This window comes from Buteo buteo, chromosome 10 (assembly GCF_964188355.1).
Source record: "Buteo buteo chromosome 10, bButBut1.hap1.1, whole genome shotgun sequence".
NCBI lineage: Eukaryota > Metazoa > Chordata > Aves > Accipitriformes > Accipitridae > Buteo > Buteo buteo.
Genome location: NC_134180.1, coordinates 33452101 through 33466301, shown reverse-complemented (window position 1 = coordinate 33466301; position 14201 = coordinate 33452101). Strand labels below are relative to the sequence as shown.

Here is a 14201-nt window from a genome sequence, read left to right as displayed (position 1 = left end):
CTAGACTGGTAAAATAAGGTACCTGATTTAGGGGAGGGCGAGGGGGGAGATATAAGATATAAAGCAACCCCTTCCCCTGTAAAGTTTTAACATGGAAAATTCAAACTTGCTTTGGAATTTTGAAGTGTTGAAGATGTATCTCTCTATATATCCTGTGCATACGCTTAAAAGTATATGTAATACACGTTTATAATATAGGTATGCATGAATGGCATTGTGCCTATAGTCAGTTGCACAGGTACAGATGACAACATTTGTTATGTGTGTAAGGATTTCACCTTGCTCACAGCTGAAACCTGTAGACACATGGAGACTGCCATTCTTACCTCTCATTGAGGTAGAACAGAAAATCCGAAGCCAGATCAAGGCTGCCTAAAACAAAGCAGTATGTGGTCCTACTTAGTAAGTTACCTCCCCAAATCACTTTTGTCAAATTTCATTAGTGCAGACCTTGTCATGCATATGCTAATCAAACCTTAGTTACAGGTTGGGCACACGAAAAGCTACACTTGAAAATACTAACTTGGCAAAGTTAAGCACTTGGCAGTTAGGAAGTGCCACAGCTGAGGCTCCCCATGCAACCTTTTGCGTATATGTGCCACATGTATGGTACAGTCTCCAGTTACATGACTCTGTACAGTTTTTGTCCCTCTGTGACCATTGCTTCACTTGTTGCCTGAGGTGCTCACTGAAGGAGATATTGTTCAATATTGTATGTAACTTCTGTAGTTCAGGTGAAGGCCACCAGCCTTAATTCCTGCTCGCTGTTTAAACCCTGTTCTGAAGATAAGGTAAATACTTCCCTTTGGATTCTTGGTGCTCATCACTGATACTATAATGCTCTGCACACATTTCATTAACTATTGTCTTTCCAGCACCCCTATTAGTGAAGTAGCAATCTTTCCCCATTCTAAAGGAGGAAAACTAAGGCACACAAGAGCTGAAGTTTGAAGCATCTTTGTCTTAAGTATGCCATTTTTCAGTCCTTAATGTTATACAGAGAGCTCTTAATGTTGAAAGAATCTTTTCCATTGATGATAGCTGTCACAGGGTGACACTGATCAAATCAAAAGCACACAATCAGTGGCAACCTGCAGAAATTAGATTTATGTTCTGCATTCAGCAGCATCTGTAAACTCCTCTGACAGAAGGCAATTAAAAAAAAATTAAAAGATAGTTCTTCAGGCATCATTCGTTTGCCTTAAATATTAGCAGTTCTTTTCTTCTCTCACAGCCCTCTGCCTTGTACATTTAACACACATGTTCTAACAAATGAGGCAGGCATTCTTCTGCCTCATTACACAACCTTGATTCATCCCCAGGGCATAGTCCATCTTTACATTGGGTGAAGAAGAGATTGAGATTGGGGAGAGAAGAAAAGTAGGTGAGTATGTTTTTAAGGATTGTGTCATAATGTGTACACACGAGGTCTTAATTAAGGTTGTATAAGCAACATAGTTCTAGCTTTTCTTAATTTGAGTGCCCAAACTGTTACCCTGATGTTCTTTTAAGTGTGTGTGTATATATATATTTATATATGTGACACTTTTTAGAATTAATCAGCGAGGCTACCGTGAGTTTTGCTAATGGAGTAGCTGTTATCAACATAGATTTATCACCTTTCAGGTCAGCCACCAGAAGGAGATGGGATGCTCTAAACTTCAAAGAATATCCAGCTCAGCCTTTGTAACCTTGGCCTGGAGCATGCTCTGTTACTCTGTGGAGTAGTACATGAGCAGTTCAGTTACCTTGCAAAAAAAGAGAATGGAGCATGCCCAACGTAGAAGGACTCAAAAAAATTTAGCTGCAAAACAGGTCTCTTCCAAGCCTGTGCAAACAGTGGTTGTTCAGACTTAGCTTGATGTAGTGTGGGCACTTTTTATGTTTACAAATGTAACACCCTGATGAAAAGACAACCTTGTGCCAAATTGCAAGCGTGGAAGTGCAAGAGCTTTTCAGTGGAGCAGTTGAAATATTTTTAACATGGACAAAACAAAGGTTTTTTTCCATAATTTTGTTCTTGGAAATAGCTTGAGACATTTTTGATGAAGCTATCCAAAAAAAATCAGCTTGAAGCAAACACCTGGCCTGGGTAATTTCAGCCAAAACAGTTAAACTTTGGCAAAGTTTACAAACAGATGAAGACAGAAACTTACAATAGGAAATGCTGGGCAATTTATAGGCACCCCTACTGCACCACCTCTGAAAGCTAGTCATCTCAGTTTTTATGAAGGCAGATGCCACTGTGCGTTTGCGCAGATGTTATGGCTTCTCTGTTATGTACCAGAGGGGCAATTGCATTTTCTAACATAAGCTGATCTTCGGATTTCGTTTCAAAAGACTATGTCCATATATCTAAAACTAGGTTAATAGCACGTCTTCCTCTTACACATTAGAACATTTCACATACTTTTGTGGTGTCCTTCCCCCCCTTTTTCCCCCTCTTGCTCCTAAAAGCAAGGTAAAATTTTTATGGTATTTAGTAATGTGTTTTGCAAATCACCATTTTGTCCTGAATCTAATACTTCTGAATTGTTGGGTGTAGAAAAAGCTACTGTTTCCCTACAGTCACCTGGGAAGCAGGCAGCTTTGTTTGGGGCCAGAAGGAATGATGTGTGGCACTGGAAAGGCCAGAATGATAAACAGCAGCACTGTGGTCGCTTCGAAAGGTCTGAGTAAGCATTCACAGTGCCTTGTCCTGGGAACGCTGAGTGCTAACATCTTGCTTGCCACCAGGGAAATCCACTTTCCCTGGGGAGCCCTTCTTTTGGGGTGCACCCTGCAAGAAGCTGAGCTGGAGCTAAGGAAACAAATCAGCTCTTCTTGCAATTCTTCCAGCGCTGGAGAGCTGCCTGCCAGAATTCGCCAGTAGAGAAACTCTTCTCTGAACTGAGCAAATTTGCAGTAAGCTTTATAGCCAAAGTCAGTATGATTTGTTTGCAAAGTTAAACACTGGGGGGTTTTTGGTGTGTTTTTTTTTTTTTAAACTGCTGAAATAAATAAGAGCAAATTGTGTGAGGTCATAGCGCTCTGCCTTTCCAAACTGCTTCAGCTGCAATCCCAGAGCAAGCTTCTCTTCTCAGCTCCCTGCTGCTGTGTCCAGAAAGCCTCTGCTGGGCCAGCACTAGGAGGGGAGAGGAAGGTTTGCTGTCTCAGTGCTGTGTTCTGAGATCTGTGACTGTGAGAAGAGCTGCAGCGGAGCCACCCTTCTCCCCAGTAAATGGTAGAGGCAGTATGAGATCTTTGAAAACTGGAGGTGCAAGTGACTGGCTCTGAAGCTCCTGCTTGGATAGCTGTGTGCTATGCTGTACACAAAGGCCCCTGCAGGTTTATATTAAGGTGCTGCCCAGACTAAACCAGTGCATTTTTTCTTTTTCCCCTCTAAATGCCTTTTTATCATTCAGGCTGTCACCTGTGTTTCCTGGCAAGGGCTGCTGGCTGGGGGAGGTCTGGCAGAGCTGAACACCCAGCTTTGGTGGTCTTTGTGTGGCTGCCTGAAAGATGGCTTAAAACAGAACCTGCTCTGTGAATACCTGCAAGTTAACATGTGTCAGCCGTGTGGCTGGAAGGTTTCTCCTTTGCTGTAAAGAGAGATTTTATAATGAATACTTTCCTTGTGATTAAAATGGGTAAATAAACAAATAGGTCCTACAGGAAGTATACTGTGTGAAGACAGAGCAAATAGATTGTAGCTTTCCAAACAAGGAAAAGAAAAAGGAAAAAAAAACCCCAAACCAAAAAACAACCAAACCCAAGCTCCTCCTTAGTGCATTTAATCTACTAGAATGTGAAATGGCAATTTATCTTTCCCATTTCCTTTCCTTGTCAAACATATCCAGCTGTTGTAGCTTTCTCTGCTGCCTACTAGAAATGCCAAGGCTTGAAATTTGTTGATGTCCTCCTCCTCCAGAGTATCATTACCGTTATCATCTTTCCATAGTACCAATCAAGCTCACTCCTGAAACCTCAGAGGAAAAAACCCCAATGATCCAAACTAGAATTAAAAAAATCATGATTTTCAGCAAATCACTTCTGTAATAAATACAATTCCTTTTCCAGTTAGCAGACTACCTGGGAGCAGACATATCTTTGGATGTGCTGAATTGGAGCTTATTAACTTCGTGAATAACTGCAAATCTTTCTGTGAGACCACAGTATGCCATAGTGGCCGTGTGCCTGAGATATTTGAAGCATGCTTGGTCACAGCACAGTATTCTGTGCATGCAAGCGGCTCCTAATGCAAGGATTTCTTAAGTGAATGTTAAAATCTGTTAATTTTGTCCTCTAACTGTGATTTACAGTATCAGATAATGACCATTTGGATTCCCTATGAAAATTGAATGTATGGAGGACATGAAAAAGGTCATTAAAATGTCAATGCAAATTTTATAGAATCAGACAAATTTAGGTTGGGGAGGGACCTCTAGCAGTCTCTAGTCCAACTTCCTGCTCAAGTAAGTCTAACTTTTGTGTTGCTCAGGGCTTTTCTTGCAGTTGCGTTTTGAAAATCTCCAAGGATGGAGACTGGGCCTTGTCCCAGGACTGTACCACTCACTTAGAAGTTGTTTTCTGTGTGTCCCAAATGGAATTTCCCTTGTTGCAGCTTGCGTCTGTTGCCTCTTGCCCATTTACTGTGCACCTCTTGGAAAAGTCTGGCTGTCTTCTATATTGCTTCACTTTTGGTAGTGGAAAACTGTAATCAGATCCCCCTGCAGCCTTCTCTTCTCCAGGCTGAACAAACTCAGCTCCCCCAGCTTCTCCTCCTGTGTCGTGCTCCTGGCCCTCTTGGTGGCCTCAGCTGGGCTTGCTCTGATCTGATAATAAACATTAAAAATTGTTAACTATTTTTTCCACTGTTTCATGCAGTTGCAGTTTCCTTGGGTAGCCTTTAGTCAAATTGACTTTTGTCTTCATACGAGATGTGGATTTTGAACCAAGGAGAAATTATGATTCTTTTATCTATCTATGTGTGCTTTTTTCTTTTTTTTTTTCCTTAAATCCTTGCCACTTGGTCAGTATGACCCTAAGCATTCTTTCATCAGTGCAGTACATTTTCTTCCACACAGCACTACTTGCATGTAAGATAATACTTGAGGTGAAATTATTATCTTACCTTGCTGGACATCTCCCTGTGAGGATAAAATCCTTATATGTAATATCATGGTATATGTTTCTTACAGTGAAAAACATAATTCTCCTGTATTTTCAATTCAGATGATCTGATTGTACGACTTTCAAGAATTTTCAAGATAATCTTTTCCTTTCTTCCTCTCTCTGGTTTGCTTCTAAATCTCTTCCTCACCACCTCAGTCACTGACTGATGCTTCTGAAATGCTGAGTCCCCTTTTACTCACAAGTTGAATTTTTAGAAAAGAGAGAAAGTGATTGTTTCCCTATGATTCTTCTGCTCTTAGTTTTTATATTCTAGCTGTTAGTTCAATGTCAAATTTTATTGTGCCTTGGCCAGTCAAATTAAACATGAACAATGATAAAGTTGTCTATAACACTGTTGCTGACTTTATTATAGCATTGAATTATCGGGATGGGAGACTTTAAACTTCCTGCATATAGAAGGGAGAATAAATGCTACTAATGATGATAGGGCACACATGCCTGAATAGAATAGCTAAGAGATGTCTTCATTAAGGCAGTGAATCATCAATCAATCAATAACAATATTCAAAGTTCCATTTTGAATGTGATAAGTAGCTAGAGTATGAGGTAAGGGCTGATCTTAGAACAGTCTTGAATCAGAGGGGAGCTACTACAAATTTCTTCACTTAAAATAAAGTGAAAAAATAAAAAAAGGGAGTATAACATTTTACACAGCCACAGGACAGCCTATGGGAAATACCGAGTGCCATCTAGTTAAGTTACTGATTTTGAAGAAATCAAAGACCTGAATGGGGAGGAGGGGTGACATTTCCCTAAATCAAAGGTGCAGAGCTGAACTGGAGCACACACAGCATTTTACACCAAACTTTTCTGAATCAATGCCACCTGGAAGGAACGTTATGAATAAAAGTAGGCTCGTGAAGAAGAGGAGATGGGATTCATTGGCCAAAAAGCTTCATCTTAAAGTTCTTCAGGAAAGGATAAAGTGACCAAAAAAGGCAGCTTAGTCTTATCACAGGACAGAAGATCATGTTGCAAATGCCACAGTAAAGAGAATGGAAGTTGTCCTACAGGAAGGGGTGCAGCAAGGATTAGTAATGAATAGCGAGGATAGGAATTAATTAAGGTAGAATGATTGCTGGGGAGAAGGGTGTAGAAATGGGACTTATACAGATGGAAGCAGGACTGAATTACACACCAGAGATTCCAGTTTATCTCCCAGACTGCTGAAAGAATGGGTGTTGTTAAGACAAACTGAGAATGGGTCCATTTAATTGCAGACCACCAAACAAAGTATCTGTGTGGAGATATAGAGCACAGTGATGGGGACATCTATGGTGCCTTTAATGTAGCCTCAGTGGAGCAGGGTGAAAGAGCTTATGCATGTGAAGCTACAGCCATGTCTACGTTTTTTGACACATTTTATGCAGACAAGCCTGAAGTGTTTAAATCTATCTATCTAAACATATACTTATGCACCTTAAGTTTACATAGTTCAACAGTTTAAGGATACATGTCAACTTTATCAAGTGCATCATATGCATGTGTTTGTTTAGGCGTATTATCAGAATGCCTCTGTTCAATGCACTTTTCTGAAAAGGAGCCTAATTTCAAAGGCATTTAGAAAAAAGTTGGTAACTCAGACACAGATGGCTGCAAAGGCGGAGGTGGGAGAGAATGAGGAAAGATGAGTTCTGGCAAAGAATCACGTTTGGTGCAGGTGCGCTTGTTTTAGAAGAATGGGATGCTGTCTGGGAATGAATGAGATCCATTCCTCAGCAGTGTGTACAACCTGCCAAACACCCTGGGTGGGCTCCGACGGCCTCAGAGACTTTTGGTCAGAGAGAAGTTCTAAAAATGTCTAAACTTGCTGGCATTCCCGTGCAAAAGCTGTATTAGTCGGGAGCTGCAGGGCGTTCCTGGCTGTTTGGTGAGTGGGCAGAGTTAAGGTTACTTAGATGACCCGAGCTGAGTGCACGCACGCTTTCAAAGGATTTGAGTATGTAATTGAGGAGTTTTAATTTCTGTGGTCAATTTTTCAGAAAGCTGCCTTGTTTCCCAAAGGGTTTTTTGGCAGAAGTGGAAGTTAGATCCCTGCTCCTTTAAGTGCATCCAGACTTGGTGGAACTTGAGAACAGCTTTTTATGTGGTTTGCATCCATACCATCCCTTCCATACTTTGATCTGGATCCTCTCTGCATTATGGTGTCTATGACTGTCACTTGCATATCTTCTTCTGCTTTCCCTCCATCATCCAGAATGCAGGGATTTCAGTGGTGATTCTGCAGTTTTGGGAAGTCATTCATAAACTTGAGCCTGCAAAGCAAAGCTGTGCAGTTATACCGGCTTGTTCTGCAATGGCTTTTGAAATATTGTCACTCATGCTCTTATGAACATTGGGAGTAGGTTGCTGTCAGACTTGAAGGTATGGGTTAGAAAATAGTATGGAAAGACAAATGAATCACAAACACAGTCATGTGGAATTACCTTTTAGTAGAACATTTATCAAAGTTTCCTTGCCTTCTCCATAGGCTTTTAGCTCCAAAAATTATGAGAGACACTGACAAATAAGTAATTAATATGAAATTGGGGGGGAGGGGGGAAAATACATTTTCTCTTTCTGTGATAAAAAGTAGCGAGTAGAACAGGACAAACAGAACATAGCAAGAAATAACATCTGTTTGATGCTATGATTGGTGTTGCAGGTTATTGAATTAGGCACAAGTAATTGCCTGGTAGTTTATTGGCTTGCCTGGTTACTTTGGAGTTTTGCTTTATTATAATTGGTCTTGGGTACACCAAACAAAGGCAAAAAGATTATTGCAAGATATAAGGGCAGAATTAGCCTTCTGCAGGGATGTGACACACCCTATAAATTTATCATTTGATATTTTTTCCTTTTGTACATAGTCTTTCTCTGTTTTCTCCACATTCTTAGCATGTCTCAGAAATTCCAGCATTTTTAGCAGTGAATCAGTGAGAAGAAGGGGAAAAGGCCTGTAATTGCTTTTTCCATTGTGCTTGTTAAAACCGCATTGTGGGAAGTGGACCCAAACACTGTCTTTTAAGTGGTGTTGAGTCTGAGGCAGGTGGTATTAACTCAGGACTGCATTAACTCTTTTCAAATCTCTTTCCTGTTTCCTTGAGGAAACATGCCTGGTGTATATATGTGGCAAGGGCTGTTTGCCTGCCTCTTGCATTGACATTTTAATTTGGTCCATGATATAAATATCATTTCCCTAATCCCCCTTGCCCTGACCCTCTTTTGTCTTTTCTTCAAAGTGAGTTGACTTTTTTTTTTCTTTAAGGACGGGGGAGGAGATGGGAATGGTGGCTGGCTGCTCTAGTTTGGAGCATTAAATGCTTGGGGAAAAAATCTCAGAGTAACTGTTGTTTCTTTCTTTGTATTCACATGGAAATTTTTAATCTCCATCAAAGGATCAGGAGAAAATAACGTTGAGGTTCAACAAGAGAGCTCCCAGCTTACATGGAATTTTTAAATGTTATTTGGCTTTATCCTTTAAGCGATGAGAACCATGAACTATGTACCTACAGGGTTCAGAATTAACTTTTCTCTTTCTTCCAACACACCCTCTTTTCTTTTTTTTTTTTTTCTTCCTCCTTCCCTTTTTCTTACATCTTTATTGTTCTGCATAAACATGCAACTTCTTTTTGGCCAAAACTGTAAGTGCCTTAGGATTTGTTTAGTTGTATTTATGTATTCATTTCTAACGATAATTATGAACACCAGTCTGAAATACGGCCTCATGCTCTCCTTTTGATGTGATCTGAAGAATCTCTGTTGAAGGCCATGGAGCTAAGATCAGAACCCAACCCACTGTATGCTTGCATAGTTGTACAAAAGCTAACATTAGCTTGTTAAAAAAAAAAAAAAAAGGCAAAACTAGGTATAAAAGGGCTAATAATCTGCTTGTTTATAGTGAGGAATCACAAACTCTGTCTGCACCTGTAGATGTAGCTGATTGTGCTAATAATGATAGCAAGGGAGACCCCCTGCAACTAGCCCATGGAGAGTAACAGCAGATTTCATAGGTGGGTGCTGACAGCAATGGTAGATTTCATGCTCCAACACAGATTAATACAACAGGGAGGATATTAAAATGCTAATACTCATTAATACTGTTTTATGGTGTTTAACATTAAACATGGAAAATGAAGATGAATGACAGCCGGTAAATGGAACTGACAGTTGTGTTCAGGGTGTCTGAAGCTGGTGAGAACTAGCTGCAGGAAACAAAAGCTGCGGATGCTCCCATTCCTGCTGGGGGTCAAGACAAACAGCACCTCCTGGTACCTAGACTTTTGCAAGGTCACCTAAACTTAGACTTAAATAGACTTTTCTATTATTATAAAATATTTTATGAGATTTTTTCTTTACCAGTGTTGGTCAGAACCATTATTTTCTGTGTCATATGAAAGACAGAGTCTCCAGCGATATGTATGTCTAAGAGCAGAAGTCACAGCCCATTGAAGCATAATTGTGAAATACATCTTTTTTTTAAGTTAAAGTGGTCAACATTTGGTTTTTTCCCCAAAACTAATTTTTGTGTTTCAGTTGGCTCCATTGTTCTTCATTTCTTGCTAAAGTTTCAATAAGCTTCCCTTCATCCCAGAGGCAGTTATATTTCAGCAACAAGTAAAAGTTGGCCCTCTGTGGGCCATAATGTATGTAATGTAATGTAATATAATATAATATACATAGACAAAAACTTAATTCTGCCATATCACAGACTCTTCTAATTTTATCTGTGGTTAAAACTCACTGAAAACTTCTGTGTAGCTGTGTTTAAATATGAAACGTAAAGATCTAGGGTATTTTCACCTAATGTTCTTCAGGAGTAAAAATTTTTAATTTAGCGTGAACCTTATCTCTGCCTTTGCTGTCATGCAAAAATCCCAGGAACACTGGTAAGACTTCGTAGTGTGCAAGGGACCAGGGATAAAGGGATTCTAAAGGCATGATACTTATGTCTTTCTGGTAATGATAGTACTTGGTGAAATTACAGTTGTCTGACCAAGTACCTGTTTTTGTACCTCAGTGTTTTAGGTTTTAAATAAAATTAACCTTGAATATCCTAGCTTTATAATGCCTAGGTCTGAGTCTGCAGTCTGCATAGCTGACTGCAAATAACTGATGTGTGCTGTGAGCTCTTAGGTACCTTTAATATAGACTTTTCCAGGGGATTCTTTTGCTTTTAGGAATTTCATCTTCTCTTTAATTCCTAGCTGTTTTTTGCACATGCACCATGAATTTCAACTGCCCCCATTTCCTTAATTTCCCCCAAATATGCACTGTCTCTTGCCAACATCCCCCATTGTTGTGACCCACTGCGTGAATGGCAGATTCCATCTCAGAGATAGTTCTTTTTACATGCTTAAAATGTGATCAATATCAACCCCTTTCAAAATTGCTGCCATCTCCTGTTGTTCCCATGGGACTGAAGCCACATAAGGTGCTTCAGGGATTAGTCCCATGTCCCTCCCCCACTCCCCCTACCCCTCCTTCCTTTACAAGCAGCAATTTAATGGCATTCTCAATCTTTGGCAGCTTAATTGAAAACCTACTACTTTCTGTCTAGGTGAAAACAGACATATGTAACTTCAAAAATCAAATTTTAGGGAATGAAAGATCACAAAAAAGGCTCATCTCTTGGGCTGGAATTTATGAAAGTATGTTTATTTTGGCAAATGTTTCTCAAAAGCAGGTACATTTTTATCCTTTCTACCCTCTGGATTTTGCTGTGAGGTGTCAGAGCATGGTTACTCTGAGTTGGCTTAGAATTGGATTTCTGCCAAAATTTTGTGTGCCCTCCTCTCCTTCCACCCACCCTTCCACTTTCTTTCTCCTGGTTATAGTAGATTTTTCCTTATGTTGATCTCAGTGGGTATTTCATTCTTACTACTTGGTGCTAAAGAAAATAACAAGCTTAGAAACCAGGGGGATGCCAAGTTTTAAAACCTGAAGAGAATAAAAAAGACTGTGTTCTTCAGCATATACAGTCTTATACTTATTTCTTCTTCATATATAGGCACATGTAGTTCAGGATTTGATTGTAAGAATTTTTAACACACTAGACCAGAAACCTTTTTGGTTTGTTTTCTCCTGAATCTAGGTTACAGGCTAGTTAGTTCTTCCAAACTTCTGCTATTTTTTTTCCTCTCTTGATGAAGGGTCTTCAGTCCCATCCCTCCTTTGATTTAGATTCCTTTCCTAGTCCCAGCCAGATGTTTGGTTTCCCCTGCTGTTGACAGTCAGATAGTATTCTCACGCTATCACTTTGTATATCCACATTTGCAAGATCTGTCACAAAAAATTCCTAAATTTTTGTCACTGAGTGCCTTACTGCATATTTTTTAATACTTTCCAAAAGCAGATTCCTTTAATGTCACATATAAATTGCTTAAACAGCAAGCAAAGGCAAATCTTCCTGTTTTTCCTTTTCCAGTAAGAAGGGTGTGTTTCTGAGCCACATCTTATGGATGACCCAGAGATTTACTCCACCTTTGCTGAAGGAATGTGGCTAGCACTTCAGAGAATTGCAGGAAAGCTTCAGGAGTTTGTCCAAGAAAGAGTAAACCATCAAAATCGGGCAAAACTTTGTCTTTCCCCCTTTCCACTGCTTTCATTTCCTACCGTGTTGTGTTGTCCTCTGCATCAGACTATTTAAGACTGCCAAATACTTGGATATTTTATAGGTAATATATCTTATAAATGCCATGGCCAGCCTCTGAGGGAAACACAGGATTGTCGGTTTTGGATGGAGTATAAAACCCAAGCAGGAAATCATTGCTGAATGGCACAGCTGCAGGCAAACATTGTAAGCTAGTAAACTGCCCATCTGCACAGCCACACGTGTGTTGGAGCGCGGGGCCAGGGTGGCCGTGGCAGAGCGCGCCTGTAAGTGGTTAGCAGGGAGAAATTTGGTGATTAAAGAATGAAGTGTTTTGCTTCATTAGTTCCTGAAATACAGCTATCTGAAGGTGATTATAATCTTATTTTCAAGAAGGAGGAGAGACTGAAGACTAGAGCTTTTCCTTGTCTGTAATAAAAAAATAAAAGCAGAATTTCAGACCTGGGATGGGTTAGATCATCCCACTGGAGGATGGAGCATGTGACACAGCCTACAGTTGAGGACTGAAGGAAAAGTTTGTCAAGAAAAAGGAAAACACTGTATTTGTTCATAGGCAATCACATCTGAATCTTCCCATCAAAGTTAGAGACAGGAAAGACTGTTTTGGTCCTTAGGTCTGCTTCACTATCATTGACGTGAACAGGCACCTGGGCGGGTTATGAGCTGCACGTTTCTTAAAGTTTGAACTGTTTAAGATCCCCCTTTGCTAGAGATTTTGCCAACTAAAATCACTTTCAGGATACTCATTCTAGTACTTTCCTTTTTAATTTAACCTATAGTTACTTCCTAGTCTTACTGTCTTCCATTCTAAATAACTCCTCTTTCTTTGCAGGTTATCATTTGTTGAGTTCCTCTAGCCAAGCTGTCTGTGTTAGTTCTCCCAATCCTTCCTCTGAAGTTTAGCACTTCCTCTTAGACGTGCCAAGTTTGAGTTCATTTTCTGCACGATTTTCCCAAGCACTACTTTAAATAATCCACAATTCAGTAACTAAATGCAGATTGTTAAAATGATGAAACAACAACAATAAAGCTTTTTTAAGACTGCATCTCATGCACTCCAACTGTAAAAACTATTGAATTGGGGGTTTTTTTCCAAATACTTCATTGAAAAATAAAATTACCTTCTAATAGTCAAAATTAAATTACCACAGTTAAAATCCCATTGTACAGTAGACTTTCTACATTGATATTTGTCTGTTAGGGAGAGGTTTTTCTAGATTCATTGTAATGTATAAATCAGTGCAAGAGGAAAGATAATCTAGTGAGCAGGGTCCTTGTTTAAGGCATAGGTGGCTCGGGTTCAAGTCCATGCTTTATCACAAACCCCTCGTGATATCTCTGCCTCCTAGTATTGGGATATCAAAATGAAGCTTTCTGCTCATTCATGTATTTTGAATCAACGCACATGATCGAGAGCGTGAAACTCTTGCGACTTAAGCTTGTTAAAATGTGCTGATTTCTATTGGTTAAAGGACTGAGTCTTTAAAATGTTCTTGATGTTTCATGTGAGCAGGACATCAATGACTGTCATAAATATTTTCATTTAAGGATCTGATATTTCATATATCCTTGAGCATTTCCATATTTTTATCACAAAGAAAAGGAGCTGCTTTGGTTTTTCCTCTATAGGCACTTTATTCTCTCTTTTCCCATCAGCTGATGCCATTTTTATAAGCCACATAAAGTGGATTTCAGTTGTTGTCATTACAACGTTGGTACTTTCTGCATTCCATCTGCAGACAAGCATGAATTGTAGGGTGATGCCATATTAAATTATAGGCATCTCTGTTAAAATATAGGGGAATTAGTCCTGAAGATGAAGCTTTTTCCTTATTTTGACTCTTCCTTTGTATTTTAATGCATTAAGGAAGCACGTGGCTAGTGGACATTGTCTTAGTGCCAGATGTCTTGGAGTACCTGGCATTTTGATTCATCCTCATGAAAAATGTGCAAAATGTCTGATAATGTTATGCAAAGAAAATGAAGCATTCATGGACTTCATGTGTGCGTCGTCTTCTCCAGGTCAATCACATCTCTCCGGAGTGAACTGATTCCACATCTGGTTAGGAGGCAGTTCTCTTCTCCTATTTCATTGCAGCAAGGACTAGACAACAAAGAAGAGGACCAAAAGAAAAAAGAACAAGCATCCCTAGGTCAGTACAAGTATTAAAGATTTGATGAAGGTTTTAAAGGCCATATGCTACAGCTGAATTATTGAACGGAGTACAGAATTAGCCTGAAACACTAGTTTGGGGATTTGTTTTTTTTCTCTTATACTTCATAATTGCAAAGATCCTAGTAGATTTCTTTTTCAAATGGTATTGTGCATTAAATAAATATTTTTGTCCTCCTTATTTTGGTGTAAATCAAAAGTAAATGAGCTAGGTGCTCTATATTTTTTCTCCTGGAATACAGTATAGGTAAATGCACTTTT

The 14201-nt window shown here is 39.5% G+C and overlaps 1 protein-coding gene across 1 annotated transcript in view; it reads left to right on the top strand.

The window, feature by feature from the left end:
- Positions 1-14201, top strand: part of EIF2B3 (eukaryotic translation initiation factor 2B subunit gamma) — a 104423-nt gene that overhangs the window by 56863 nt on the left and 33359 nt on the right. The window contains exon 7 of the mRNA XM_075039306.1: positions 13790-13920. Coding sequence (XP_074895407.1) covers positions 13790-13920 — 131 coding nt within the window. The remainder of the gene's footprint in view (positions 1-13789; positions 13921-14201) is intronic.